The sequence below is a fragment of the Phocoena sinus genome, chromosome 10 (assembly GCF_008692025.1).
Source record: "Phocoena sinus isolate mPhoSin1 chromosome 10, mPhoSin1.pri, whole genome shotgun sequence".
In the NCBI taxonomy this organism is placed as follows: Eukaryota; Metazoa; Chordata; class Mammalia; order Artiodactyla; family Phocoenidae; genus Phocoena; species Phocoena sinus.
The window spans coordinates 63682117-63707457 of record NC_045772.1 but is presented as its reverse complement, the minus strand read 5'-3'; the positions used below and the strand labels follow the sequence as shown (position 1 = coordinate 63707457).

The 25341-nt window shown below is 55.9% G+C and overlaps 1 protein-coding gene across 3 annotated transcripts; it reads left to right on the top strand.

Annotated features, from left to right (window-relative positions):
• Positions 1-741: 741 nt before the first annotated feature.
• ASIC1 (acid sensing ion channel subunit 1) lies at positions 742-25164 on the top strand. Of its 3 annotated transcripts, none has more exons than XM_032645745.1 (12): positions 742-1057; positions 1895-2272; positions 2839-3034; positions 19533-19683; positions 20319-20446; positions 20742-20892; positions 21270-21326; positions 21793-21946; positions 22348-22439; positions 22637-22716; positions 22805-22909; positions 23066-25151. In XM_032645745.1, the coding sequence occupies exons 2-12, from the start codon at positions 1911-1913 to the stop codon at positions 23168-23170; spliced, it is 1581 nt and encodes a 526-aa protein (XP_032501636.1). In that variant the 5' UTR covers positions 742-1057; positions 1895-1910; the 3' UTR covers positions 23171-25151. The 3 variants fall into 3 exon arrangements, with proteins under 3 accessions (XP_032501636.1, XP_032501633.1, XP_032501635.1); XM_032645742.1 differs by having other exon boundaries at positions 22348-22583; XM_032645744.1 differs by lacking the exons at positions 742-1057; positions 1895-2272; positions 2839-3034 and adding an exon at positions 16434-17090 and having other exon boundaries at positions 23066-25164.
• The last annotated feature ends 177 nt before the right edge of the window (positions 25165-25341 follow it).

The window sequence follows — 25341 nt, the reverse complement described above, 5'->3', positions numbered from 1 at the left end:
TGCTCCTTCTTTAGAGGTTTGGCAGTGAGGAGCTGCCAACCCGCCCTCCCCAAGGCAAGGCCAAGGCTACAAGGATGGGGTTTGGGTGGCGGAGGCTGCGTGTTTGTTTATATATATACATGTGTGTACAGTGTCACATGTAGGTGGGGAGCAGGGATAAGCGCAGGTGAATACTTGTAAGCTCTCGAGCTCCTGCCCTGTGGGCCAGGCTTCTGGGCCGTGTGGGTGTCTGTGGGAGGCGCGTGGGGCTGTGAGTGACGTGGTGTGACTCTGGTCTGTATATGTGTGTGTGTGTCTCCACACGGGCAAGTGCTTGAATCAGTCAAGTGTGACTCGGAGCTTGCCTCTGTGTGTGTGTGTATGTGTGTGTGTGTGCGCGCGCGCGCGCGCGCGTGCCACCAGAGGAAGCAGCAGCAAGAGGCAGGAGCATCGATCCGAAGGAGACAGCGCAGGGAGGGGGACGCTGGGGGCAGACACCTTCCCCCCCGCGCGCGCGCGCGCGCACACACACAGACAAACCACACACAGTCACACACAAGCCATAGGGCCTCGCAGGCAGGGGGACGGCTCCGGGACCGAGGGAGGCAGCGCCGCCAAGAGCGGCCGGGAGGAGGGGGCGAGACAGCGGGGGGAGCCCTCGATCCCGTTCCCCGGTCCGGGGGCCCCGCGCGCACACCGGCCCAGAGACAGCCTCGCAGACACTCGTAGGCGCGCACGCGCACCCTCTCCCCTCCCCCTCTGCCTCCCCTCCCGCCGCCTCCCGGCCGGACGATGGATCCCTGCAGATCCCGGGGCTGAGAGCACCGCACACCGCGCACCACGCCAAGCCCGGGCGGACCAAGCCGAGGCGAGCGAGGGAGCGCGCGCGGCGGGCGTACGGAGCCGAGCCGAGCCGGGCCGGGCGGGCCGCTCCCTGCAGGGCTCTGCGCGGCGTGCCGCGGCGGCCGCCGGCTCCCGCTCCGGGCCATGAGCCCCTCCGAGGCTAGCCGCTGAGCCCGCGTCTGGCCCTGCGCCCCAGGACCCGCCGCCGGTTGCCGGGTTCCCGAATCCCCCTCAGGTGGGTCTCCGATTCCCCCTCCTCTGGCTGCGGGACTCCCCAGCGCCCCGAAGCCGGGACTTTCCTCCCCTCTAGCTTTCCCCAGCTTCTGGGGTGGCTCAGTGGCTGGGGAGGGGGGCGGGGGCCGAGCAGGGGATCTGGCTGCGTCGAGAAGCTAGAATGGGGTGGGGGGGCGTCCGGGGCGGGGACAGCTCGCTGTCAGAGGGAACCGCGCCCCCATCTCTGTGCAGCCACCTCGGGTTGCCCTCTGCCCCCACCCCACCCCCACCCCAAACATGCACACATACAGCCTGCGCCGTTCAGAGAACCGGAGACACCCGCAGGTGAGGACTCGGGTGGGCTCCTCCCCACCTCCCTGGGCCCCTCCCCACCTGCCTGGGGGGTTTCTGGCCCAGGTCTAGCTCATGGGGGCGAAAGCCCAGTCCTGGGGACACCCTTGACCGGGAACTCTTGACCCCGGGATCAGCCCATTTGGGGGAGTTTTCCTGTCCAGGATGGGTGGACATTCCCGTCCCAGAGTGACCCCACATCTGGAGGAAACTCCTGTGCCTGCCTGGGGGAGCACTGGGACTTCCCTCTCACCCTCGGGTGACTGCATCTGGGGTCTCCCCTGGCCTGGGAGTCTTCCCTGGGAGAGCATTCTCCTGGCCTAGGCTGACTCCCAAACCCCTGCATTTGGAGGAACCCTCTTCTGAGAGTGTGTCCCCCAGCCAGCCATCTCTGGGCTTGCACACCAGAGACAGTGACCTCTGGAGATGGGGATGGACACATCTGGAGGGATGCTGTGTGTACTCTCATCCCAGGACCATGACAGACTCCCCCACCCCCTTCCCCCAGGATCCCCTCGGCCAGGATGGAACTGAAGGCTGAGGAGGAGGAGGTGGGTGGCGTCCAGCCGGTGAGCATCCAGGCCTTCGCCAGCAGCTCCACGTTGCACGGCCTGGCCCACATCTTCTCCTACGAGCGGCTGTCTCTGAAGCGGGCGCTCTGGGCCCTCTGCTTCCTGGGCTCACTGGCTGTGCTGCTGTGTGTGTGCACCGAGCGTGTGCAGTACTACTTCCACTACCACCACGTCACCAAGCTCGACGAGGTGGCTGCCTCCCAGCTCACCTTCCCTGCTGTCACGCTGTGCAACCTCAACGAGTTCCGCTTTAGCCAAGTCTCCAAGAATGACCTGTACCACGCCGGGGAGCTGCTGGCTCTGCTCAACAACAGGTGGGAGGTTCCTACCCATCCCGGCTGCCAGACCCTCCGTCAGGGTGCTTCCTCTCTAAGCCACCATACAGCCCTCCAGCCCCCCAAACCTGCCACTCACAGCAAAGAGATCGGGGTACTGCCAAGCACTCAATTAAGGGCACCCAATCTCTGACCCCAGCTGTGAGACATGGCCACACTCCCTGGAGTGATCTCTGCCCACCCTCCCGCCACTATGTCTCGATATTCTCCTCCCTTGGGGGATCCGGGCATACCATCTTTAAAGGGTAGAAACTATGCTATAAAAGCCATAGTGCCTGCCCTGATCTCTCTGCCCACCCATGCTCACCCACGTGCTCAGATGCCCAGCCCCTGGGCAGCCACTGCCATCCTCTGCCTTCTCAGACCCCACGGGGCAGATCCTCTAGACACCGCCCAGCTCTCCTTTCATGCCTCTGTCCAGGGCTGGATGCTGCCCTACCCGCAAGGTTGGGCATGGGACACCGGAGGCCAGATGGAGGCAGGAACTGAAGGTCCTGCCGATCCATGCACTGCTCACACCCCCACCACACCCCACCCTGCTCCAGGTATGAGATACCAGACACACAGATGGCAGATGAAAAGCAGCTGGAGATACTGCAGGACAAGGCCAACTTCCGCAGCTTCAAGCCCAAGCCCTTCAACATGCGCGAGTTCTACGACCGTGCGGGGCACGACATTCGAGACATGCTGCTCTCCTGCCACTTCAGGGGGGAGGTCTGCAGCGCTGAGGACTTCAAGGTGGTGAGTGAGCCCCCTGGCTGGTGTGGGGTGTGAGTCAGCCAGCCCCCAGAGGAGGAGGAGACTAGGAGCGGGCAGACCTCTGGGGAGGAAGTTGTGTGTCCCTAGGGTTCGCTTCTGGCAGGGGGGTACTTTGTTCAGCTCAGGGACGCATTTGCTCTTTGTGAGGTCCTCGGCTTCAGCCTTGTGTCCATGATGGCAGGAAAGAGAGCCTATAGTGTGCACGCGCGTACACACACACGCACACACACACACACACACAGCCTGGCAGGGCCCCTGACCCCATCAAGCTTACCTTCTGGGCCACAGGTGTCAGAGCTGGGGGTGGTGATGGGTAAGCTGCAGCCTTGTTACTCAAAATGAGATCCAAGGACCATCATCTGGGACTTGAAAGAAATGTAGGACTTTGCTACCCCACTTCCCAGACCTACTGAATCAAAACCTGCAGTTTAACAAAATCCTCAAGTAGTTTGAATTAAAGTCTGAGAAGCACCATGAAACATGGGAAGTAAGGGAAGTTTTCTCTTAAAAAACTGGACAGGTAATTCTCTCTGTGCCACCCGTCCCCTACCCCAGCCATTTTACACACACACACACACACACACACACACACACACACACACACTGTCTGATTGGGTTCCCCCCTTGCCAACCCACAGAGTCAGGGTCTGAGGAAGAAGAGATGACTTGGGGTACACAGTCATGGCTGAACTGGAGACTGCTTCTTAAAATGGAAATGCCCCACAGATACTCATACCCTCCACACACAGACGGGGCTGCCTCAAAGCCAGCACCCCAGGGAGGGTTAGGGGAACCGACTGGCATCTCATGTGCCAGGTGATCATGGGCAAGTCATACCGGTTCTTGGTGGGTTAGAAACAGGCAGGGACTGTGGAAAGGGGCCAGAGGACCTGGAGCCATGTATGCAAAAGTATACCAAATGTGAGGGTGATGCTTGGAACTCTTCCAAATGCTTTCTAGACTGTCCTTCAATCCCCTGGATGAATAGTCATATTATCTCTATTTAACAAGCTGAGACACAGAGGTAGAATGAGTTGCCCGAGCTCGCAGAGCTGGTTAGTGACAGACGCAGGATTAGAACTCATGTCTCATTCAGTCCCAACGCAGTGTGCTCTTTGCGTTAATACTGCTGACCCTGGAGTCGTCATGTCCACTTCCAGTTCTGGAAATTGCTCTTGAAAACCCAGGCTCCCCTAGGACTCTTTTTCTGTCCATACCTGCCCCCAGTTCTCCACTCTCAGATCCTCCCCTTTTCTCCCACACTCGCTTGCTGCCTCCCTAGCATTATGGGAGCATGAACTGCATTTGTTTGTGTAGAAAGGCTGGAACCACAGTTATGCTTGTTTTTTTCCTGCTGAAGTTACACACGACTTCCCAATCTCTTTAAGCCTTTATCTGAGACCAGTTTCATGGGCCTCTGTCAATACTGCTGGACGAAGTTTACATGACCACGGTCCTTGCTGAGCCAAGCTCATAGGGAGCTTAGCATGCTGCAAGAATCATTTCCTTCCCGCTTTTCCTTCCTCAAAACAGGAGAATGCTGGATTCCCCAGGGCCCAAGACCAAAGGGCTCCCAGGCTCACCAACTATATTCTCAAGGGTAGTAGAACTGTAGTTGATGGTGGAAGTGAAAGCCAGAGCCCTCCTCCTCTGCAGCATACCCCACACGCAAGCAGAAGGAACCATCAAGAAAGATAGAGAAAACCCATTAGATTGAATGGTTTGTAGTGTTTGGATGAGGAAGGGAATTGCTTGGCTCGACCTGGGAAGGTGCTAAGGAACAAAGTGGAGTTCATAGAAAGTATACAGTTGAGGCTCCATCTGTCCCTCACATCCAGACAGATTCCAAGCGGTGATGTTTGGTTCATGGAAATGGAGACCCTGAAATGTGATTGGTCCATGTTGTCTGAGGGGACAACCCTACACAGTCAGATGGAGATATGATTGGTTCACAAAGTTCTGGAGCAGTGTGAGTTCTTTCTCTTGCTGGGGAAGAAATACATGGCTAGGATCCCACAGGCCCAACACGGGCACTTCTTGGTTCTGGGTTGTCAGGGACCAGGTTTTTGCTGTCTCTGAGCCCATGTCAAAGGCCTGACCCTGAATGTAGCTGGACCCAAACCTCTCAGACCTTCCTTCTGCCCTCTCAGGTTGACCTCAACATCCCCTTTCTACTCTGCCCATAAGAGATGTCCCTACACAGATGGGAGTCTCATTGTGAGTCCATGTCTGACATCTCCCTGGTGGAGAAGAAGAGCGCTGGCACTCTGCTCCAGCTCCCTGGTCCTAAGGGGCACAGATATCCCTTCCCTGACACTTCACCTTCTCTCTCCTCTCCCTCGTCCCATAGTTAACATCTGCCTCTCCATCCTTGCTGGTCTGTGCTAGGACACGAGGCGTGTGTCTAGCCCCTGGACAGATGAGGCACTGACAGAAAACATCTCTCTCTCAGGTCAGAGCTTAGGGGAGACCATCTTGGCATCTCCTGCTGCCTTGAGAGCAGAGGTTCTTAACTGGGGTCTGAGTCCAGCTCAAAGTGTTTGCAAAATAGAGTGTGCACAGGCACATGTGGACTCTTTTGTGGGTTCCAAGTGCGACCATCATCCAACAATAGGAATCTTGCTCCTGGAGGACAGTGCAGGGGGCATAGGAAGGGCATCCTCTGGTCCCTTAGACACCTCAGCTCCCATGGTGGGGGTCAGCATCGACACGCATTCCCCACAGATGTGCTTCTGAATCCAGCTGAACCTCAGGGGATGAACGTGGTCCAAGAGGTGTTTGGCCAGGTCCATCCCCCAGCTGTGGCTGAGTCAGCTTGGGAGAGTGGGGGGAACCTGGGCTAAATCTGGGAGAAACTGGTTTGAAAACACTTTGGGACTGAAGAGGCAGAGGGCAATGGGAAGGGTATCCCCCCAGCAGCCAAAATGGGTAGGCCTCAGTAGCTCTCTCCTGAGCTACCAAAAGAGCTACCAAAGACCCACCCACAGGCCCCCCTTCCCTCCTCTTTTCCTTCTCGGTGGGGTGCTTGGTTGCCAGGGCAACAGGGTCTGAGGCTCCACTCTCCCACCCCGCTTTGAGGCCAGCCAGGCCAAGGCAGGATAGGGGTTCCATGGAGGGGGCCCGGGGGTGCAGCTGTCTGCCGAAGCCTGGGTAGGGGTGGGGTGTCGGGGGGGTGAGCATAGTCGCAGCTGGTGCCAGCCTCCAGCTGCACCTTATCTGTCCCTGGCAGTGGGAGCTCCGATGTGGCTTGAATTCTGAACAGCACCAAGGGGAGGGGGCTGGCAGATGGTGGCCTAGTCTGCCCTGTGCCACCCCCTCTTCCAGCTGAGTCCCAGAGCCTTTGCCTGGGGGAGAGAAGTGGGAATTCATTTCTGAACCCTGGAAGGGATGGAAGGGGAGGGCAGAGAATGGAAATCCTGGGGGTGGGTATGCAGTGGGGATAGGATTCTCTCAGGAGAGGATGGAATTGGGGGACAAGGGATAGGAGGACAAGAGTCCAGGGGACCCTGGAGTGGGGGCAATCTCCCAGAGGAGAGGTGGGCAAAGAAATCCCCCCAGTGTTCTGGAATCTTCTGGAGCACCTGGAGGAGGTGAGATGCTGATAGCAAAGATGCTGATAGCAAAGAAGGGTGATCCTGAGACCCAGAAGTTGGAGGGAGAGGTCATCTTAAACAAGAACAGCCAGGGATGGCAGGTCCCAGGGAGAGCCAGGACTAGCAGTGGGAGCTTCCTTATCCCCAGGGCCGGCTCTGCCCCTTCACCGACACCCCTCATCACACCACCCCACAGCAGCTCAGACCTGGGGAGGGCCCGACCTCACTACCTGGGTCTGTTCCCTCCAGCTAGGCAGGGAGTGGAGGGGCTGCTGAAGGGAAGGGCTGCCCACACTGCTACACACAGAGAAGAAAGGAGGGTTTGGGGCTACCCCACCCAGAAGCCCGGCGCTCTTTGTGTGGGGTTGTCGTGGGGTGTGGACGGGGGAGCATGCAGGGGGTGCAGAGGGATAGGAGAGGCTGGAGTGGAGAGGTTAGCGTGGGAAGAGGGGCACCCTGCCCTAGCCACTCTTGGATACCTCCTCCAGCCTTACCCTTCCCTTCTCTCCCTCCCTCCCTCCCTCCCTCAGAAGTGCCTGAGGTTGGAAGGAGACTGGAGTAGAGCCAGTTGCAAGAATCCAGGGGACCCTGCATTGGGGTCTCTCTCTCTCTCTCTCTCTCTCTCACACACACACCCCCCTCCCTCAGGTGACTCAGTTTCCTCTCTCACCTCCTCCCTCTCCTCCCCCATCCCTTGCCGTTTCTGACTCTGCCCCTGTCCCAGGCTGCAGTCAGCTAAGAGGCTACTCTCAGTTAATTGACCTCCGGCTGTTGGCTAAAGTAATAGGGAATTGATGTAAGTAAGCGGCTCTGGGGGCGGAGCCGGAAGTGGAGGGGTGGGCAGAGTAGTGCTTCGAAGCCTCGGGCTTTCTCCGGTCCCAGCTTGCGGAGAGCTCCGTGGTAGGGCCGCCACTGCACGTGGTGTGCATCCAGGAAGCAGAGGGGGCGCCTGCACAGAGGTCAGAACGTTTCTGCTGTGGGTGGAGCCGGATTGGGAGCATGCTTCAACTTTGTGGAAGGCAGTTTCAATTCCTGGGGGATGGTGAGGGAGACTGAATAGTAGGCACGAGGGGCTGGGGGTGGGAGTGTCGAGCTCCACTTGATTCCTTCTTCCCGTCACCGACAGAGGCCCTTGAAAGTGCCAAGCCTCGTGCTGGGCACCAGGGGGCGGCGGTGAACAGGCGGAGCCTGTCCCTGCCCTCAGGAGCTTCGAGCCACGTGCAGTACTCCCGGGAGGCTCAGAGTACGGAGGGTGGTACTAAGGGAAGCCGAAGGGCTTCGGAGCAGAGAATCACGTGCCAGGGATGAGAGGACCCTCCACATCTAGGTGGGGTCCTTCCAGTCTCCCCAGCCCAGCTCAGCTATTCAGAAACGCCAGTTCTGGGAATTCCCTGGCGGTCCAGTGGTTAGGACCCCACGCTCTCACTGCCGAGGACCCGGGTTCAATCCCTGGTTGGGGAACTAAGATCCCACAAGCCGTGCGGCGCAGCCTAAAAGAAAGAAAGAGAGAAACTTCATTTCTACAGAATGTGTGGTGTCTCCCCCAGCCCAGCCTCTCCCAGCTGATGACCAGTCTAGTTCTCTCCAGGAAGGGTCATGGTCTTTAGTCAGGTTCCCGAGGCACAAGCCTTCCCTTACTGTATGTCTGTACCCAGTATGTCTGTACCCTCTGGCTGAGAACCTTCTGGTCAGAACTCTGGTGTGGGGATTCTGGGAGGCAAAGCAGGGAAGGAGACAGCTCGAAGGAGAATGGAGCCTGGTTTGGGTGGAGGATGCGTCTGGGACTCCTGGGTTCTATTTTGGGCATAGTTTCATCTGGCTCCATTTCTCAGCTTCTAGGCTCAACTTCCTGTGAGCAAAGGGGGCTGTAAATGGATTTGTAAATTATTCTTTGCCGAGGGGCAGCCTGTCCTTCAGCCTCTGGGCCACTCTGGCTAAGCCCCCCCGCTGGCCCATGTGTAGAATGGGTGTGCAGTACCGTTTCCTGGACACATGCATCAGACATCTTCCTCGTGGAAAATTTTAAAACAAACGTGAAACTGAGGTGTAGTCACCTTGAGGGAAAGTTCCCTTAAGAAGCTCTAAGGAAAAAAAAAAAAGAAGCTCTAAGGACAGAGACTCTCACTCCAGGCTGTCTAAGGCCACTCCTGAGGGAGAGGGAGGGCAAGTTGTGATTTTTCTGAGCTCCTATGAATTCTTGGAAAGAAAACCCTTTCCCACTCCTCTCATCTGCACCCCCTCGATGTGGCTGACAGTCCTGGAGGCCTGGGAGGTTGGGCTGTGTAGCTGAGTATCGAGTGTCTCTGATCGGTGTGTCGGCTCTTCGTGCCTGCCTGGGAACATCCCTCGGGGAGAGACTGCTGCAGTGGCCTTGACCATGGAGAGCAGCCAACTCAGGCTTCCTCATCACATACTACACGTGTGCCCCAGGTGTGCAAGCACACATGTGCACCTCCCTGTGCATGTCTGAGAGTGGGAGAATGCAGACGTGGACTAGGGTGTGACGTGGACACAGGGATGGATGTGCACCGGGGCACACACAGCTCTCTTCATGTGTCTGCAGGAGAGAGCTTGTGTGCCCACGAACCTCTGGCCCCACGCAGAGCACATACCCGCCAAATTAATCTTCTCTTTCTGTCACGCTTTGCAGTTTACAAATTCCCTTTACTTTAGCTCCTGTGATCCTCATAATTCTGGGAGGCAGGAAGATGTTAATATCTTCATTTGAAAGATGAGGAAACTGAGGCTCAGAGGTGTTACATGACTTGCCTGAGGCCACACAGCCAGTAAATGACAGAGTGGGTGCCTTGACCTCAGATCTTCTAAGCCCGGGTTCTTCGTGTGTGACCATAGGAGCAGGGATGTGTGGTGGAGGAGGGTGCCCGGCTCCCCAGCTGCCCATGCTCTGTAAAGAGGTGGTGTGATGAGGCAGGAAGGGAAAAAAAAAGGATGCGAAAGAGAAGAACCCCAGCCTCAGTCTGAGCACACCATCTTGTAACTTCTCTGCCTCTTCATTGCACCATTTGGCCAAGTCCCAACCTTAGATGGACCCACCACTGGCTTCCTCAGCCACTCTCTACCAGAGGAAGTCACATGGTTGGAATCACGTTGTGTTCATGATCAACATGCCAGTGCTGCCCTGGCAACCCCACTGTGTTTTCCCGTCAACTCGCTCTCCCCAGTGATTACTGTAAATTTTTCTACGCCTCTCAAACCACCACCCTTCCTAGCCCCCCTCTCACCCTCAGCAGATGACCTCACCTCCCACTTTACAGAGAAGATAGAAGTCTCAGACAAGATCTCCCCCGCTTCTCTGGGTACCTGCCCCCAGAGGGGAACGTCCATCTTCTCTAGGCTGAAATCTCAACCTATTCTTACCATCTGATCTCCTTCTATCTTTATGGGAATTTTACCTTAAAGATTCTGCCTCTCCCTCCTTTGTAGTCGGTCTCTCCCTCTCCAGTGGAACCTTCCGATTGACACTGAAACATGCTTAAGATTCTCCCATCTTAAAATGTATAGCTATAGAGACTTCCCTGGTGGCGCAGCAGTGAAGAACCCACCTGCCCTGCCAGCCTGGACCAACTGCGCGGAGGCAGTTGGCCATGTGGAAATGCCTGATTTTGTTCCCTGCACACAGAGGAGACACAGCTACTGAAATCTTACTGGGTAAATTCCCAGGTACTGTGAAGTTCATAGATAAGAATCAGCCCAAGTCAGCTTTAAGGGATTTACCATGACATTGAGAAGAAAAGACCGGGCTTCTAAAAAAAGAAAAAAGAACCCTCCTGCCAATGCAGGGGACACGGGTTCCAGCCCTGCTTCAGGAAGATCCCACATGCCACAGAGCAACTAAGCCCGCGCGCCACAACTACTGAGCCTGTGCTCTAGAGCCCGCGAGCCACAAATACTGAAGCCCACGCGCCTAGAGCCCGTGCTCCACAACAAGAGAAGCCACTGCAATGAGCAGCCTGCGCACCACAGTGAAGAGTAGCCCCCGCTCGCCGCAACTAGAGAAAGCCCGCGCGCAGCAATGAAGACCCAACGCAGCCAAAGATAAATAAATAAAATTTTTAAAAATGTATATCTATAATGACAGCTAATATTTATTGAGCACTTACTAGGTACCAGGCTTTAGGTTAAGATAAAACCCAATAAACAAACGTCTCTCAACTCCACAGCCCCCTCCAGCTCCCACAGTATCTATTTCTTTTCACAGACAAAATTCTTAAAATTGATGTATAGATTCCACTGTCTCCATTTTTTTCTCATCTCCATCTCACTCTCTAATCCACTCGGGCGGCCTTCCTGCCCCGGCCCCAGCACTCCACCAAAATGGTTCTCGCTAAGGCCGCTAGTGACCTCCATATTTCCAAAACCCGCAACCATTTTTTATCCTTGATGTCTCAAAATCATTCAGAATGTTTGACCACCACCTCTGTTTTGCACTATTCTCTTTCCTAACAACGGTACTCTCCTGATTTTCCTCCTTTGTCTAGCCACTCCTGCCTCTGTGCCAGTTCATGCTCTTCCACTTGGCCATTAAATGTTGGCACTGCTCAAGTCTCAATCCCAAGTTTTCCTCTTCTCTTAAATTGTGCGGCTGTGATTTAATGGAACAGCTTGATGAATTTTTCATTAGTATATTTTTACATTGGTGTATCTTACAATGTACTATTTTACACATTACATCGGTATGTATTTACACTGGTATAAAATTGTAAAACATTTCTAGTGTCCTGGAAAGTTCCTTCAGGCCCTTTTCTAGTCAACACTACCCCATAGGAATTAACCACATTCAGGCTTCTGTCAGTAGAGATAAGTTTCACCGGTTCTTGAACCTCCTAGACTATATGTATCCTCCGTGCAGTGTATACATGTCTGTGTCTGTCTTTTTTTGCCATGACTATGTCTGTGAGATTCAGTCTCGTTTTATATAGCAGTAGTTAGTGCTTTTTCAATGCTGTGTAGTATTGCCTTATGTAAATAGAGCACAATTTGTTTATGCATTCTACTCTTGCTAGTTTGGGGCTATTACAAATAAATCTACTATGAACATCCCTGTTCATGTCTTTGGGTTGCCATATGCACTCATTTCTCTTGGGTATGTAACTAGGAGCTGTGGTTAAGTCACAGGTTAGGACTCTGTTTAGCTTTAGGCCATTTTTCTTTCTTCTAAAAAAACTTTATATTCTATTCCTGAGCAGTCTCATCTTCACTCGTGATTTCAATTACCATCTACACACCGACAGCCGCCAAATGTCTGTCTCAGCCCGGCTCTCTCCTCTTAGCATCCGTTCAGTGGCGAATTTCCCACTTATCGTCTCCACTTGGATCTCCCCAAGGCTCAAGAAACCAGCATGTACCAAACCAAATTCATCATCTTCGCTCCCAAACGAGTCCTGTACTTCCGTTCCTGATCTAGTGAGCCATTCACCCACGTACGCAAACTAGAAACCATCCCTGACACTCCATCTCCCTCGCCTCCCTTACCAGGTCTGCCAGTGTTGACTCCCAGACATCTCTACTCCATCCCCCTGTTCCAGGCCACCCCACTGCTCCATGTCTCACCTAGACCGCTGCAGTGGCTTCCTAACAGGACTTCTAAAATCCCTCGGGCTCCTCCAGAGTGGTCTCTTCAAAACACTGCTCTGATCACTTGAAATCCTTCCATGGGGAATGGGACCAGAATCCTTACCCAGCCTTCAAGGCCCTAAGGGCCTGCTCTCCGTCTATATCCTCTTCTTCTCAGCTCTCTCCTTTCAGAGCCTTTGCACTGACTCTGTTCTCTGGAATACCGCCCACCCCCCAACACATATACACACACAGACCTTTACCTAATCACTCCTCCTTATTCTTTAGATTGCAATTCAAACATCACTTTCTCAGAGAAACCTTCCTCAGTTTCCAGTCTGGTTCAGATCCCCCCGTCATTCACCTCTATGGAACCATATTATTTTTTTCATAGCACTTATCATAGGTTGCAATTAAATATTTATTTTTGTGATTTTAAAAAACTCTCCATTAGATAATAAGCTCCACAAGGACCCAGTCCCTTATCTGTTCTCCACATGTCCTCAGCACATGGACACTCAGGAAATATTTGATGGGTAAGTGAAAGAATGGAGAAGAAGGAAGGGATTGATTTAGAGAGGGATGACCTACTTCCAGTCTCAAGCCTACTACTTGCTCTCCATGAGACTTGAACAGGTCTTTGTGCCTCAGTTTCCTCATTTGTCAAATGGGGTGAAATTACTCAAACCTGCTTATTTTGCTGGGTTGTATACGAATCCCCTGAGGCATCAGTTGAAAAGCAGGAGACATTCCACAGATGTGAGGGGAGACCGGAGTTCAGAAAGAGATGTGGAGAAAGTCAGAAAGCACTGGGTGGCCACACACAGCTTAAGAGACGTACTGGGTAGGGAGTGATGTGGGGAGGGGTCGCATCTTTGGATAGAGGGTTCAAAATTGAGTGTTGTTCTGCGAGCGTGTCTGCTTGGGTACTTCTCCTCTGTATATGCTCCGGGGTCTGTGTGTGCTGCTTGATCCTTTCCTCACCTCCCCATTACTGTGAAAAATGTGGATTTGTCTACTAGATCGAGATGAGGAGGAGAGAATGTTAGAGGATGGAGGAGGGAGGAAGTGCAGTTGGGGTGTGTGTGTGTGTGTGTGTGTGTGTGTGTGTGTGTGTCTTCGTTGCCCACAAGAGGGCTGTGTGTCTGTGTGTAGTGCTGTGTAGGTGTGCAGTGTAGGTCTTTGTGTCCGTGTGGGGAAGAAGTGTCCAGCCACACCAGATTTGCTGTCCTCTGAAGCTGTTCCGTGTGTGCACACCTTACTCTCTGCCGAAGCACCCGGAGCTTCCCAGCCTTAGTTTCTTCCCTCTGGAAGTCCAATCTACTTCCTCTTCTAGAAAGGCTGCAGGAGGGCAACGATGCCCTCTAGTGGGTGTGGGGACGCATGCTGCAGCTTTCCCAGCCCAAGCCTCAACCTAGGCTGGCCCACCTCCAACCCAAGTCTGGAACTCACCTCTGAAACGCATCCTGGGGATGCGCAAAGCCCTCCAAGAGCTGAGGTCCCGTAGGCAAGAAGAAAATGCACACGGGACAGGAAACAGAAGAAGAACCCACCAATTCATACAGGAGAAGCCTGAGGACAACAGCTGAAGGTGGGAGGTCTCTCCTCATCTCTGCAGTGATTTATCTCTGGTTCCTGTTTCTCCACGTGGCCCCTGGGTCCTGCTCTTTCTTTCTTTCTTTTTTAATTTACTTATTTTATTTTTGCTGTGCGCGGGCTTTCTCTAGTTGCGGTGAGCGGGGGCTACTCTTCGTTGAGGTGCGCAGGCTTCACATTGCAGTGGCTTCTCTTGTTGCGGAGCACGGGCTGTAGGTGCACAGGCTTCAGTAGTGGTGGCTCACAGGCTTAATTGCTTCGTGGCATGTGGGATCTTCCCTGACCAGGGCTCGAACCTGTGTCCCCTGCATTGGCAGGCAGATTCTTAACCACTGCACAACCAGGGAAGCCCCGGGTCCTGCTCTTTCATTCTCACAGTCCCTGTCCTTAAGGAGCTACTGATCACTACTCATGCTTGAAGGGACTTGAGCAGAACTGGACCCTTCAGTCTGTTCCCTGAGTGGGCACTAATTATGCCTTGTGGAGTCAGGGAAGACTTTTCGGAGGAGGAGGTAACCTGTGAGTAGGGTCTTGAAAAATGAGTAGAAATTCTCCAGGTGGAGTCCAGGGAAGGCATGTAACTGTGGGTGAGCCTCGTGTGTCTGTGGAATGGGAGAAGGACATGGTGACTGGATGCTGGACCCTGGACTAGGTGGGGTGGAGGGGTGGAGAGGTGAGGCTGGAGGGTGACTTGCCAAGGCTGTGTAGGTCCTGGGTGGTGGGGGTTGAATTTTACCAAGAGGCACTGGGGAGTGAGAGAAGGTCTTTATGCGGAAGGGTGGTCGGAATTACATAGCATGGACTAAAGATGGGGAGAAACTGCAGGGAGGCAGGGAGTTAGGGAGACCAGCTGGGAAGCGGTTGTTTAGGTAAAAGAGTGGGAGACTGGTCTGAGGGCAATGGCATAAGGATGGAGAGGGACCAGATCTCAAAGGCTGCTCTTCTTCCGGGGCCTCTGTGTCCCTGGCAGCAAAGCTGAGGCCAGAGGTCCCACATCAGCCAGTTCTGATAGAACCTGGCACCGTGCCTGCCATCCCCAACACACTCCAGGCTCTCTGTATGCAAACGGAGGAGGGAAGAGATGTGGGAGCAGGGAGGGGGGAGGGAGAGGGGGGCAGGAGCCTGGGGCTGTGGGATGGTTAAGGAATGGAAAGGCCCAAGTAGACTTGTCTGACCCCCACTGGTCCTCCTCTGGCTCTGTGGAGGAAGGGTTAATAGTTTCCCCTCCCTCCCTCCCCTCCTCTCCTCCCCTCAGGTCACCTTCTAGGCCCTGGAGACTTGGCTGCTGGCTCAAGTTCCTCAACCAGTGGCCCTGAGTAATCAGAGTACACAGAGGGGCCAGGGGCCTGGGGGCAGGGACTGATCAACTGGGAGCGAGAGGGGCCTCAGAGACTGAGGGGCTGGGGGGTATCTGCGAGGCTGAGGGTTTGGGGGTACCTCAGGTTATTCCCAACACTCTCCACCTGACCCAGGACCCTGTACCGGTTCTGAGCTCAGTTTCTTCCACCCACCAGAAGAGAATTCCTCCACCTGCTCTCCTGGACTGTTAGGGGATGGGCAAGATGGGAGGGGGAGCGGTGATCTACCAGGAAGCTTTTCAGCTGCAAGAGACAGGGTGCCTCCCCCCAGTGCCAGGAACTGGCCATAAGTGGGTCTGTGGTCAGTGAGAGCCCTCTGCTAATGGAACCTGGGCTGCCCCCCAAGCCACAGAAGGGAGTGCAGCTCAGCGTGGTGGTGGGGGGGGGTGGGGACTGAAGTAGAGTGGGGGGTGGAGGTCAGGGGAGGATCGATGGCCTCAGGGATGGCTGGAGGGAAACCGGAGGTCAAGGGAGAGCGTAGGGGTTCGGGGCAACCAGGGGTTCAGGAAGTAACTGAATGTAAGTTGTGTCAGCCCAGTGATCAGAAGGGAACTGACCAGAGGAATAATTCGAGGGGAGCTGCAGTGTAAGGGTGTATAGGGAGAAGTGGGGGGGCTCCATAAAATAATTGGGGAGATTCCAAGTCAGGGGGAATTAGAGAAGAATTAGAGGCTAATTAGAGGTGCCGAGAGAGTGTGGGGCTCAGATAACTCAGAAGAATGACTGGACCAGGTGGGAATGAGGGCAGAGGACTCAGAATTGGGGTGGGAAGGCGAGGGGCAGGTGGACTGGAGGGTGAGAGGGAGCCTGAGGGTGTGTGTCTTGGGGGATGGGCAGAGACCCTTGCTGGCCCACGTCGTGGCAGTGAGAGCAGAGGACTCTGCTAGGTCCCATCTCCCCTGGAGCCCTCGGGCTTTTCAGGCATTTCCACTCTGTCCTCGACCCTGTCTGTCCTGCTGGAGTTGGTGACAGGGAAAGGGGCTCCGGTCCGCTCCTCTCCATCTCCATCGGACTCCCTTTCCCACAGCCATCAATTATTCATCGGCTCAGACAGCCGCCTCCCTGACAGGGCAGGCTGGTCCTCCTCTCCTCTCTAAGCCCCTCCCCACCTCAGCCACACTGCCACAGAGGCCCTGGCAAGGGAGGACGGCCATCCAGGCAGAACAGACCTGGCAAGAGGACTGCTGGACCCTGCCTAGGGTCACGCCTCCTCCCCCGTTCTCCTGCCCACCTCCCGGTGCCAGGAAGCCCCTGGAGAAGATGCCCATCCAGATCTTCTGCTCTGTGTCCTTCTCCTCTGGAGAGGAGGCCCCAGGGCCCTTGGGAGATGTTTGGGGTCCCCACCAGCGGCAACAGCGGGACAACTCAGAATCGGAAGAGGAGGGAGAAGAGAAGGAAAAGGAGGCAGAGAGGAAGGGGGCCAGAGAGGGGGACTTACCGATGGACTTGGTGGCCTTTGCCAACAGCTGCACCCTTCATGGAGCCAGCCACATCTTTGTGGAAGGGGGTCCAGGGCCACGGCAGGCCCTGTGGGCAGCGGCCTTTATCCTGGCACTGGGTGCCTTCTTGTGCCAGGTCGGGGATCGAGTTGCCTATTACCTCAGCTACCCACATGTGACTCTGCTAGATGAAGTGGCCACGACGGAGCTGGCCTTCCCGGCGGTCACCCTCTGCAACACCAATGCCGTGCGGCTGTCCCAGCTCAGCTACCCCGACTTGCTCTACCTGGCCCCCATGCTGGGGCTGGATGAAAGCGATGACCCCGGGGTGCCCCTCGCCCCACCGGGGCCCGAGGCCTTCTCTGGGGAGTCCTTTAACCTGCACCGCTTCTACAATCGCTCCTGCCACCGGCTGGAGGACATGCTGCTCTATTGCTCCTACTGCGGGGGGCCCTGTGGCCCTCACAACTTCTCAGTGGTGAGTGGGTGCCCAACAGTGTCTGCCATGGCTCACCCTGACCGTCACCTCCTGGGGCTGGTAACCATCCTGCCTCCCCCCCACCTCACCTGGACCACCCACCCTCTGTGAGAGAGGCCTGGCCAGAGCTTGCCTGGGAGCCCCAGGGTCTGCAGCTGGGCTCTATTTCCAGGGCTGTGCCAGTACTGCCCTCCCTGTTAGACTCTTGAAACACATAGTTGGTAATTAGTTGCTTCCCTGAGGCCCCTGGTGTCTCCCTGAATATCCTCCAGCATGTCCAGCCCTTTCCCAGACCTCTCTGCGATCCAGCAGGGTCAGCACCTTTGATCTGGTGGTGGGTGCCTATGCTTGGCCTTAACAATGTTGACTATCACCCCCGGACTGGAGCTGGGGCAGGTGCCCCCTGGTCTCTGGAGGTGCAAGAGAAGGGTGTGGAAGGGAGGCAGAGGGCTGGCGATATCCCCCCTCCACCCCAGCATGCCTGTTAGCAGCATCCTCAAGTGGTCTTCCTGTGCTCCTCCTAGTGTGTGTGTGTGTGTGTGTGTGTGTGTGTGGTGAGGGAGAATAACAGGCCTCCTCTAAATCCTCCCCACTCCCCCTCCAGCTCTAAGTGGCCAGGGACCCTCTTCCCAGGGGAAGCCCTCACTAGGAGAGTCTAGGGCCTTCCCTGCTGAGGGACCAAGCGGCACCCCATCCTTTCCCCAGTTCAGCTTCCAGTTCCATCTGGCCCAACAGGTCCCCTTCTGTCCCCTACAAGTGCCAAATGCCAGGCCTTCCCTTCCCATACACCCATCTCTCAGTCCCCCACCTTTTCCCTAGTGCAGGGGCAGGTGGGTGTCATCATATCAGTGCATCTTGGACTGACTACAGACAGACAGGAACATGGAGGTTTTGGCCACTGGGCCTCGGACAGGCCAGGAGGTAGAGGAACATGGACCAAGGAAGGGGTCAACCTGGCTTTCTCCGAATCTAAGGCTAGAGCAGGCACTTCTCAGGCAGCACCACCAGGTGGCAGCACAGCCCACCGGCCAGCAGCACAGCCCTCTGAGCCAGCTTAAGGTTGCAGCTCCCAGCTGGCCTCAGCCACCAGGAGCCCCTCACATCCCCAGGAGGCAGGTAGGCAGGGATGCGTGTCTAGCCTGGACCCTGTGGCTGAAAGCCACAAAGCCTGGTAGTGGAGCTGGGGGATTAGGAGTTCTCTCTCTACCTCCTCTCTGGACTTCACCCACAAAATGGGGGATAGCACTGGTTTTCTTTTCCAGAGGGGGAAGGAGGAGGTTGTTCTAGGAAGGGGGAAGGGGGCAAAGACTCTATTGACTAGTAACCCCTACTGCCTCCCTGTTCAGTCTAGCCTGACACTCTGTCTCTCTCTTTCTTTGGGCTGTGTCTGTATTCACCTCATGACTTGCTTGGTGGACTCTGTCACCATCTCTCAGTAGTTGAAGCACACTCACCCCATTTGTGGGAACCTGGAGGCATTCTGGGAAGCTGTGGGGAAAGGGCCATAAAGAATAGGTTCACTTTTCTCTCCATGGCTGTGTACTCAGGGCTGCAATAAGGGCTGCTCTGTGGCATGGAGTCGGGGGCCTGTCCTCAGAGCTGAGATCCCTTCTGCAGCCCTCATAGTTCTGCGCCAGCATTGATGAACATGCCAGGTCCTGGATGTTCAGGTTCTGGTGATAACGGAACAGTGATGGACATAAGGGACTAATGGCAGAGGAAACTATAAAGCATAGCTTGGTCTTGGGGAGAGCAGGATTCCAGATGCCCAGGGTGAAATCCAGGAGAAGAGAAGAGAAGTCTCAGAAGGCCCTGGGCCTGAGGAGAGGGTCCCAAGGAGGGACCAGGCAGTGAGGGGCTCCAGACGATGGAGGTGTGTATGTTAGGGTCCCAGCGGGAAAAAGGTTAACACTTGGATAGTTTAGTCGAAAAGACTAACAGAGGGACTGTTTATAGAGTTGTGGGCAGAGTTAAGGAAACCAATGAGGGGAACTGAGGCACCTAGAAATAGTGGGAAATTGTCATATTCAAGCTAAAGGAACACCAAGAGGCAACAGTGCTATGCAGGGAGCCCTCTTGGCAGAATTTGTGGTCACAAAGGGTCTAAGCCACCTTGAGAACATTTGCAGATAAATACCCTGGTCTCTCCCTCCTTCTGTCCTCTGATCCTTTACTGATACCTCCCATTGGTCAAACCCAACCCGAAGCCCATCCAGGTGGCAAAGGAGCACAGGCAGTGCACCCCACAGGGATCAGCCTTCCAGGGCACACAGCAGGGAAAAGGACAGAATGGGTGAGAAGGAGAACAAATGGAGAGTGGGCTGCTCAGGAGGGGTCATTCCTGAAGGGTTGAAACTCCACCAGTTGGAGGGTCTGGAGACAGTCTCTGATGGGCAGAGGGTACTGGCAGGACTCTCAGGCTCTCCGCTCTGCTCCCACCAGGTCTTCACACGGTACGGAAAGTGCTACACGTTCAACTCTGGCCGAGATGGGCGTCCCAGGCTGAAGACCATGAAGGGTGGGACGGGCAATGGGCTGGAGATCATGCTGGACATTCAGCAGGACGAGTACCTGCCTGTGTGGGGGGAGACCGGTATGTTGCCTCTCACAGGGGGGCCCCCCTCCCTGTGGCTCCGGGCCTCAGCCTCTGTTGGGGGGCTCCTGGGCTCTTCTGTGGGCCTGAGGCAGGCCGTGGGCTCTCCTTGCATCCTCCCAGCATCTCGCCCTCTCCACCTCCACTCTACCTGACTGCCACACTCACATTACCCTGGCTCCCACTTCCTGGCTCAGTTACTCTCCAAGGTAACCAGCCATCCCTTTCCATCCGTGGCCACCACTCATTCTATAAATAACTCCGTCTCTTCTTGGGCTGCCTGCCGTCTGTCTGGTCTCAGGGGCCTTGGGACAGAGAGACGTGGGGGAGAAGGGAGAAAAGGAGGGGGAGAGATGGAGAGCCTCTGAGACAGTGAGAAATAATTTGAAACACCGAGATGCGTAACTGAAGCCAGGTAAGAAAAGAAGTATGTAGGATTCAGGGGTCATCAGGGTAGCACGGGGCTGGTGAACCCAGAAGGAGGCTGGGGATGGGCCAGGGGCCCTTGGACTAACTACCCTCCCCCAGTCTCAGTGTATGTTGTGGTTATTTCAGGAGAGGTAGGGTGCCCCCAGCTCTGAAGGAGGTTAGGGAGTAAGAAGCCCTCCCAACACACAGCCCTCTCATTCCCCTAGATGAGACATCCTTCGAAGCGGGCATCAAAGTGCAGATCCACAGTCAGGATGAACCTCCCTTCATCGACCAGCTGGGCTTTGGTGTAGCCCCAGGGTTCCAGACCTTCGTGGCCTGTCAAGAGCAGCGGGTGAGAGGGCCACAGGAGGCCGGTCCCAGGGTGGGTGGTTGGAAGCTCATGACGGAGGTGGAGTGGTGGGCAATCAGTAATGGGAGGGACAGGGGAGCTAGGGCCTGGGTAGCCATCTGACTAGTCAGAGCATGAATGATCTAACGGATGGGATGCTCCGTAAACTCGGAGACCCTCAGAGGCTGCACAGGGAGAGGGGGCAGGACTCCTGAGTTCTGCATCGTGTCAGACAAGTCCACCAAGGTGACTCGGGGAGAAGTCCCCACACCCCCCAGCTCCCCGGCTCTCCCAGCAGCTCATCTACCTGCCCCCGCCCTGGGGCACCTGCAAAGCTGTTACCATGGACTTGGATTTCTTCGACTCCTACAGCATTACCGCCTGCCGCATCGACTGTGAGACCCGCTACCTGGTGGAGAACTGTAACTGCCGCATGGTGCACATGCCAGGTCAGGCCCCAAAGTTCCAAACACAGTCCTGGGCCCCTCAGCCTGCACTGCCCCTCACCAGCACCCCATGCATGTTAACCTCCTGCCAACATGCAAGCAAGACCAGCTGGCTTCTCTCCACCCCAGTTCCAGCCCCAGTCCATACCCATATGGCTCTTGCCTCTCTGACCTCAATTCCTGCCCGGACCCATGGGGATGGGTCAGAGGGGTCCAGCGGGTATGGACTTTGGGGTAGGTCACTTCCAGGACAGACTGGGGGCTGACTATTCCTACCCTCCCACCCTCTCCCAGCTTCCAGCTTTTAGGCCTTTGGTACCACCAGCATCACAAGACCCCTTTAATCTCCATCCTGTACCACTGTCTTTTCTCCTCTCTAGGGGATGCCCCCTACTGCACTCCAGAGCAGTACAAGGAATGTGCAGATCCTGCCCTGGGTGAGCGCCCCTGTCCCAGGGAAGTCTGCGGGAGGGAAGGAGGAGCTGCCAGCCATATGCAGAGGGGTTTCAGAGCAAGCTCCCAGAAGCTTCAAATCACTCCTGGATCAGGCTTCACCTGAACTCTCCTGTGTCTGACTTTAGCAAGGCCGGGAATAGCATCTCTAGAGGCCCCTGTGGAAAATGAACAGGGGTCATCTGGGAGGGGTGGCCTTCATCTGCTCCCATCAGCACCTCAGCTGGTTGACCCTGGAGGGCCCTGAGAGGATGAGATATAGGATTAAGAAATATCCATGGAGAGGCTGGGTGAGGATCAGCACAGGTGGGCACAGGGCTGAAGTGAAGGACAAGTCAGAAAAAGAGGAGGGGGCTCAGGCCTCCTTTGGGCAGGGCCAGGACGTGCGTGTCGGGAAGGTGCTGGCAGAAGGGCATCACTCAACTGGCACCTCTCACCTGGCTGGCACAGACTTCCTGGTGGAGAAGGACCAGGAGTACTGTGTGTGTGAAATGCCCTGCAACTTGACTCGCTATGGCAAGGAGCTGTCCATGGTCAAGATCCCCAGCAAAGCGTCAGCCAAGTACCTGGCCAAGAAGTTCAACAAGTCTGAGCAGTACATAGGGTAAGGGCTCTGACTGTGAAGGGTAATGGGCGGGCTCTGATGGGGGTTGGCAGACAGGAGGAAACTGAGATAACATGGGGGAGGCAACCAAAGAGTCTGAGGTGGGCATGGAGGGAAGATCAAGCCAGAACAAGCAGGAGAAGCACCCCTTCTTCTTTCCTCCTCTCTTCATCCTCATTGCTGTAACTGGGATCACCTCACAATTGCTGGTGCGTGGAGCGTCTTTTCAATTACACCATCGCGTTTAATCCTCACTCTAAGAGGCAGGTATCCACATCAGCATCTTGTTTTATAGATATTGCAGACTGAGATTCAGAGAGGATAACTTGCGAAGGTCACCCAGCTAGTAAGGGACGGAGATGCGACTTGATCCGAGGTCTCCTCTCCCAACCCCTTTGCAGGGAGAACATCCTGGTGCTGGACATTTTCTTTGAAGTCCTCAACTATGAGACCATTGAGCAGAAGAAGGCCTATGAGATCGCAGGACTCCTGGGTGAGCTGCTGATGGCACCTGTCCCCTTCCCATGCCATGGGCATGGTGTGACACTTTACCACCCGGAGCAGGCTGCTCACCTCCGTCCCACAAGGCCTCCTCCCCTGCCAGCCCCAGGGGCCTTCCCCTGCCCCAGTGAGCTCTGCCGCTCCCACTGTGTCCTGACCCCACTGACCTCCCTGTGGGCCCCGCTGCAGGTGACATTGGAGGCCAGATGGGTCTGTTCATCGGGGCCAGCATCCTCACTGTGCTGGAGCTCTTCGACTACGCCTACGAGGTAAGTGGGGGCGGGGCGCCTGCACGGGGCCACGGGAGGGGCGGGGTTAAAGTCCGCCCACCTGCCCACCTCCCCTCTTCCCTCCCAGGTGATAAAACACAAGCTGTGCAGACGAGGGAAGTGCCAGAAGGAGGCAAAACGGAGCAGCGCGGACAAGGGCGTGGCCCTCAGCCTGGATGACGTCAAAAGACACGTGAGGGAGCGAGAGAGGGGCGCCCTCCCGCCCCATCCCTTCCCCGACCACCCCAGGACCACCCCCTTGCCACCTTTTCTCCTTTGCCTCCCCCATGCCCCAGCGGCACCTGTGGCCCTTACGATAACCAGTGCCTGTCCTGTGCCGTTCCCCCAGAACCCGTGTGAGAGCCTCCGGGGCCATCCTGCCGGGATGACGTATGCTGCCAACATCCTACCTCACCATCCGGCCCGAGGCACTTTTGAGGACTTTACCTGCTGAGCCCCGCAGGCCGCTGTACCAAAGGCCTAGATGGGGAGGGCTAGGAGAGCAAGGGGGCCCCCAGCTGCCCCGCCCTGGGGACTCACTCCCCCCTCCAAGGCAGCCCCCCACTCCTGGGCGGTCCTTTCCTCTTGTCTGTGGTGAGGAAGGAGTCTTGACCGTAGAGTCCTCTCCCTGCCTCTATCCCATTGTGGTTTTTTTGTTTGTTTTTTTAACAAAACTAATCTAAAACAGAAACTAGAAAGAGAGAACGGGGCGAGTGACCTCAGGCTGCCCCTCTCTGCTCCATGCTGCCTCCCACAGCTCCCAGCCTGAATTCTGTCTGTCTGGCTGTCTGTCATCTCCGTGTCCACCTACATTTTGCTGCCACCAGTCACCAAAGCCCCCTCCCAGTGGGGGGTGGAGGGGATCCTCGGGGTCTGGAATTTGGCCCCACACCAGAGAATGTACCTTGAAGGGGAGGGCTAGTAGGGGGGGCTTCCCCAGCCTTAAGAGACCCTCTCAGCCCAGTGACCGCCCCCAACCCCAAGTCTCCAGGCAGGATCCCGAGTCGTGTCTGTTCCCTCCCCACCACCTCACACAGTGTGAAGTCTCTAGGGAGGTAGGGGTGGGGAATCCCCTGAAGAAGTGGCACTGGGGACAAGCTGTGGCCCTGGTGCTGTAGGCCACATCCTGATACCTACAAGTTCACCCCCACCCAGAGCTGCTGGAGAGAAATCCCAAGAGGCGGCCCTCCTCTGCCATCCCATAAAAGATTCAGCTGGTTGGCTTCCAGCTCAGGGAGAGGGGCACTGGTGCCTAACCTCACTGGTCCCTCTCCCAGGGGCCCCTGCAGAGGGCCACATCCATAAATTTTCTTATGGAACTCTCCCAAGTACTCTCCCGAAACGTCATTTGCTTCTCTCAACAACTTCATCTGCATTTTCTATTTCTATATGATACAGACTCTATATTGCTATATCTCTGTATATACTTTCCCCTGACTCTGTCTCTACTTCATCCCCTCTTGTCTCTAAGAACCACCCTCCCACCCCAAGTTCCCCTTCTGTGTTTCCACCCCCTCCCTGGTCTCTGAATGCCTTCGCCTGTATAAAGAGTTGGATTCTCCCCTGGTGTCTGTACTGTGTACACACATCCCTCTAAGAAGCACAAGGAGACGACACGCGCATTGTAACCTTCGCACTGTCTCGGTGGCGACATAAAGGAAGCTGTGAATTACAACCTCTGCCTCTTTCTGGCCTCACCTTCTCTCCCCAACCTGGGTACCCTTTGCCCTCCCTGCAGCCTTAACATTCCCACCCCTGCTTCACCCACCCCAATGTCCTTTGCCTAGCTGACTGTGGCCTCCCCATGGAAGGGGGTTGCTACAGAGACAGCCCCTACCCATGGGATTGAGATCTGCAGAGACAGAGGGAGCTGTGGGTTGATGACTTCAGCAGCTGAAGCAGCGGGGTGCTGACAGGCAGAGGCTGAGGTCTTCAGTCAGTGGCCTTTGCCTCCTTCTGGATGCCCAGGCCTCTTTGCTCACTTAATACCCAAGCCCACCACTTACATTTTCTGGTAAGGTACAGTTTGGTAGTGGGAAGAAAGAGACAGGCCTAGAGGGGAAGTTGAAAGCTCTGCCGTTCTGTCCCTCCCTTCCTACCTTAAAGGGAAACCAGCGAGGTAGAGTACCTGCCATGCCCCCTCCACCAGGCATTCCTCCCAGGCCAGAGCCCTGCCCCTTCACAGGCCTTCTCTGCCCAGCTGTCTCAGTCTCCAACCCCAGAACAAGACCTGTGGCAGGTCACCTGTGCATTGGCCTGCAGTTGGAGAGTGAGGATATAGGATCCTCGGGAACTCTTGGCTCCTAGGAGTTCCTTAGAGATCAGACTTCTCCAGAGGGAAGCAGGAGCAAGGCCAAAGGGTGTGTTCCGGATGGAGAACAGCAGGCAGGGCTATGGGTGACGCATGCCTCTGGTCTAATAAACTGGGTTTTAACTATCTCCTCTTCAGTGTCATTCTCCTTTTTTTGCGGTACGCGGGCCTCTCAGTGTTGTGCCCTCTCCCGTTGCGGAGCACAGGCTCCGGACGCGCAGGCTCAGCAGCCATGGCTCACGGGCCCAGCCACTCCGCGGCATGTGGGATTTTCCCGGACCGGGGCACGAACCCGTGTCTCCTGCATCAGCAGG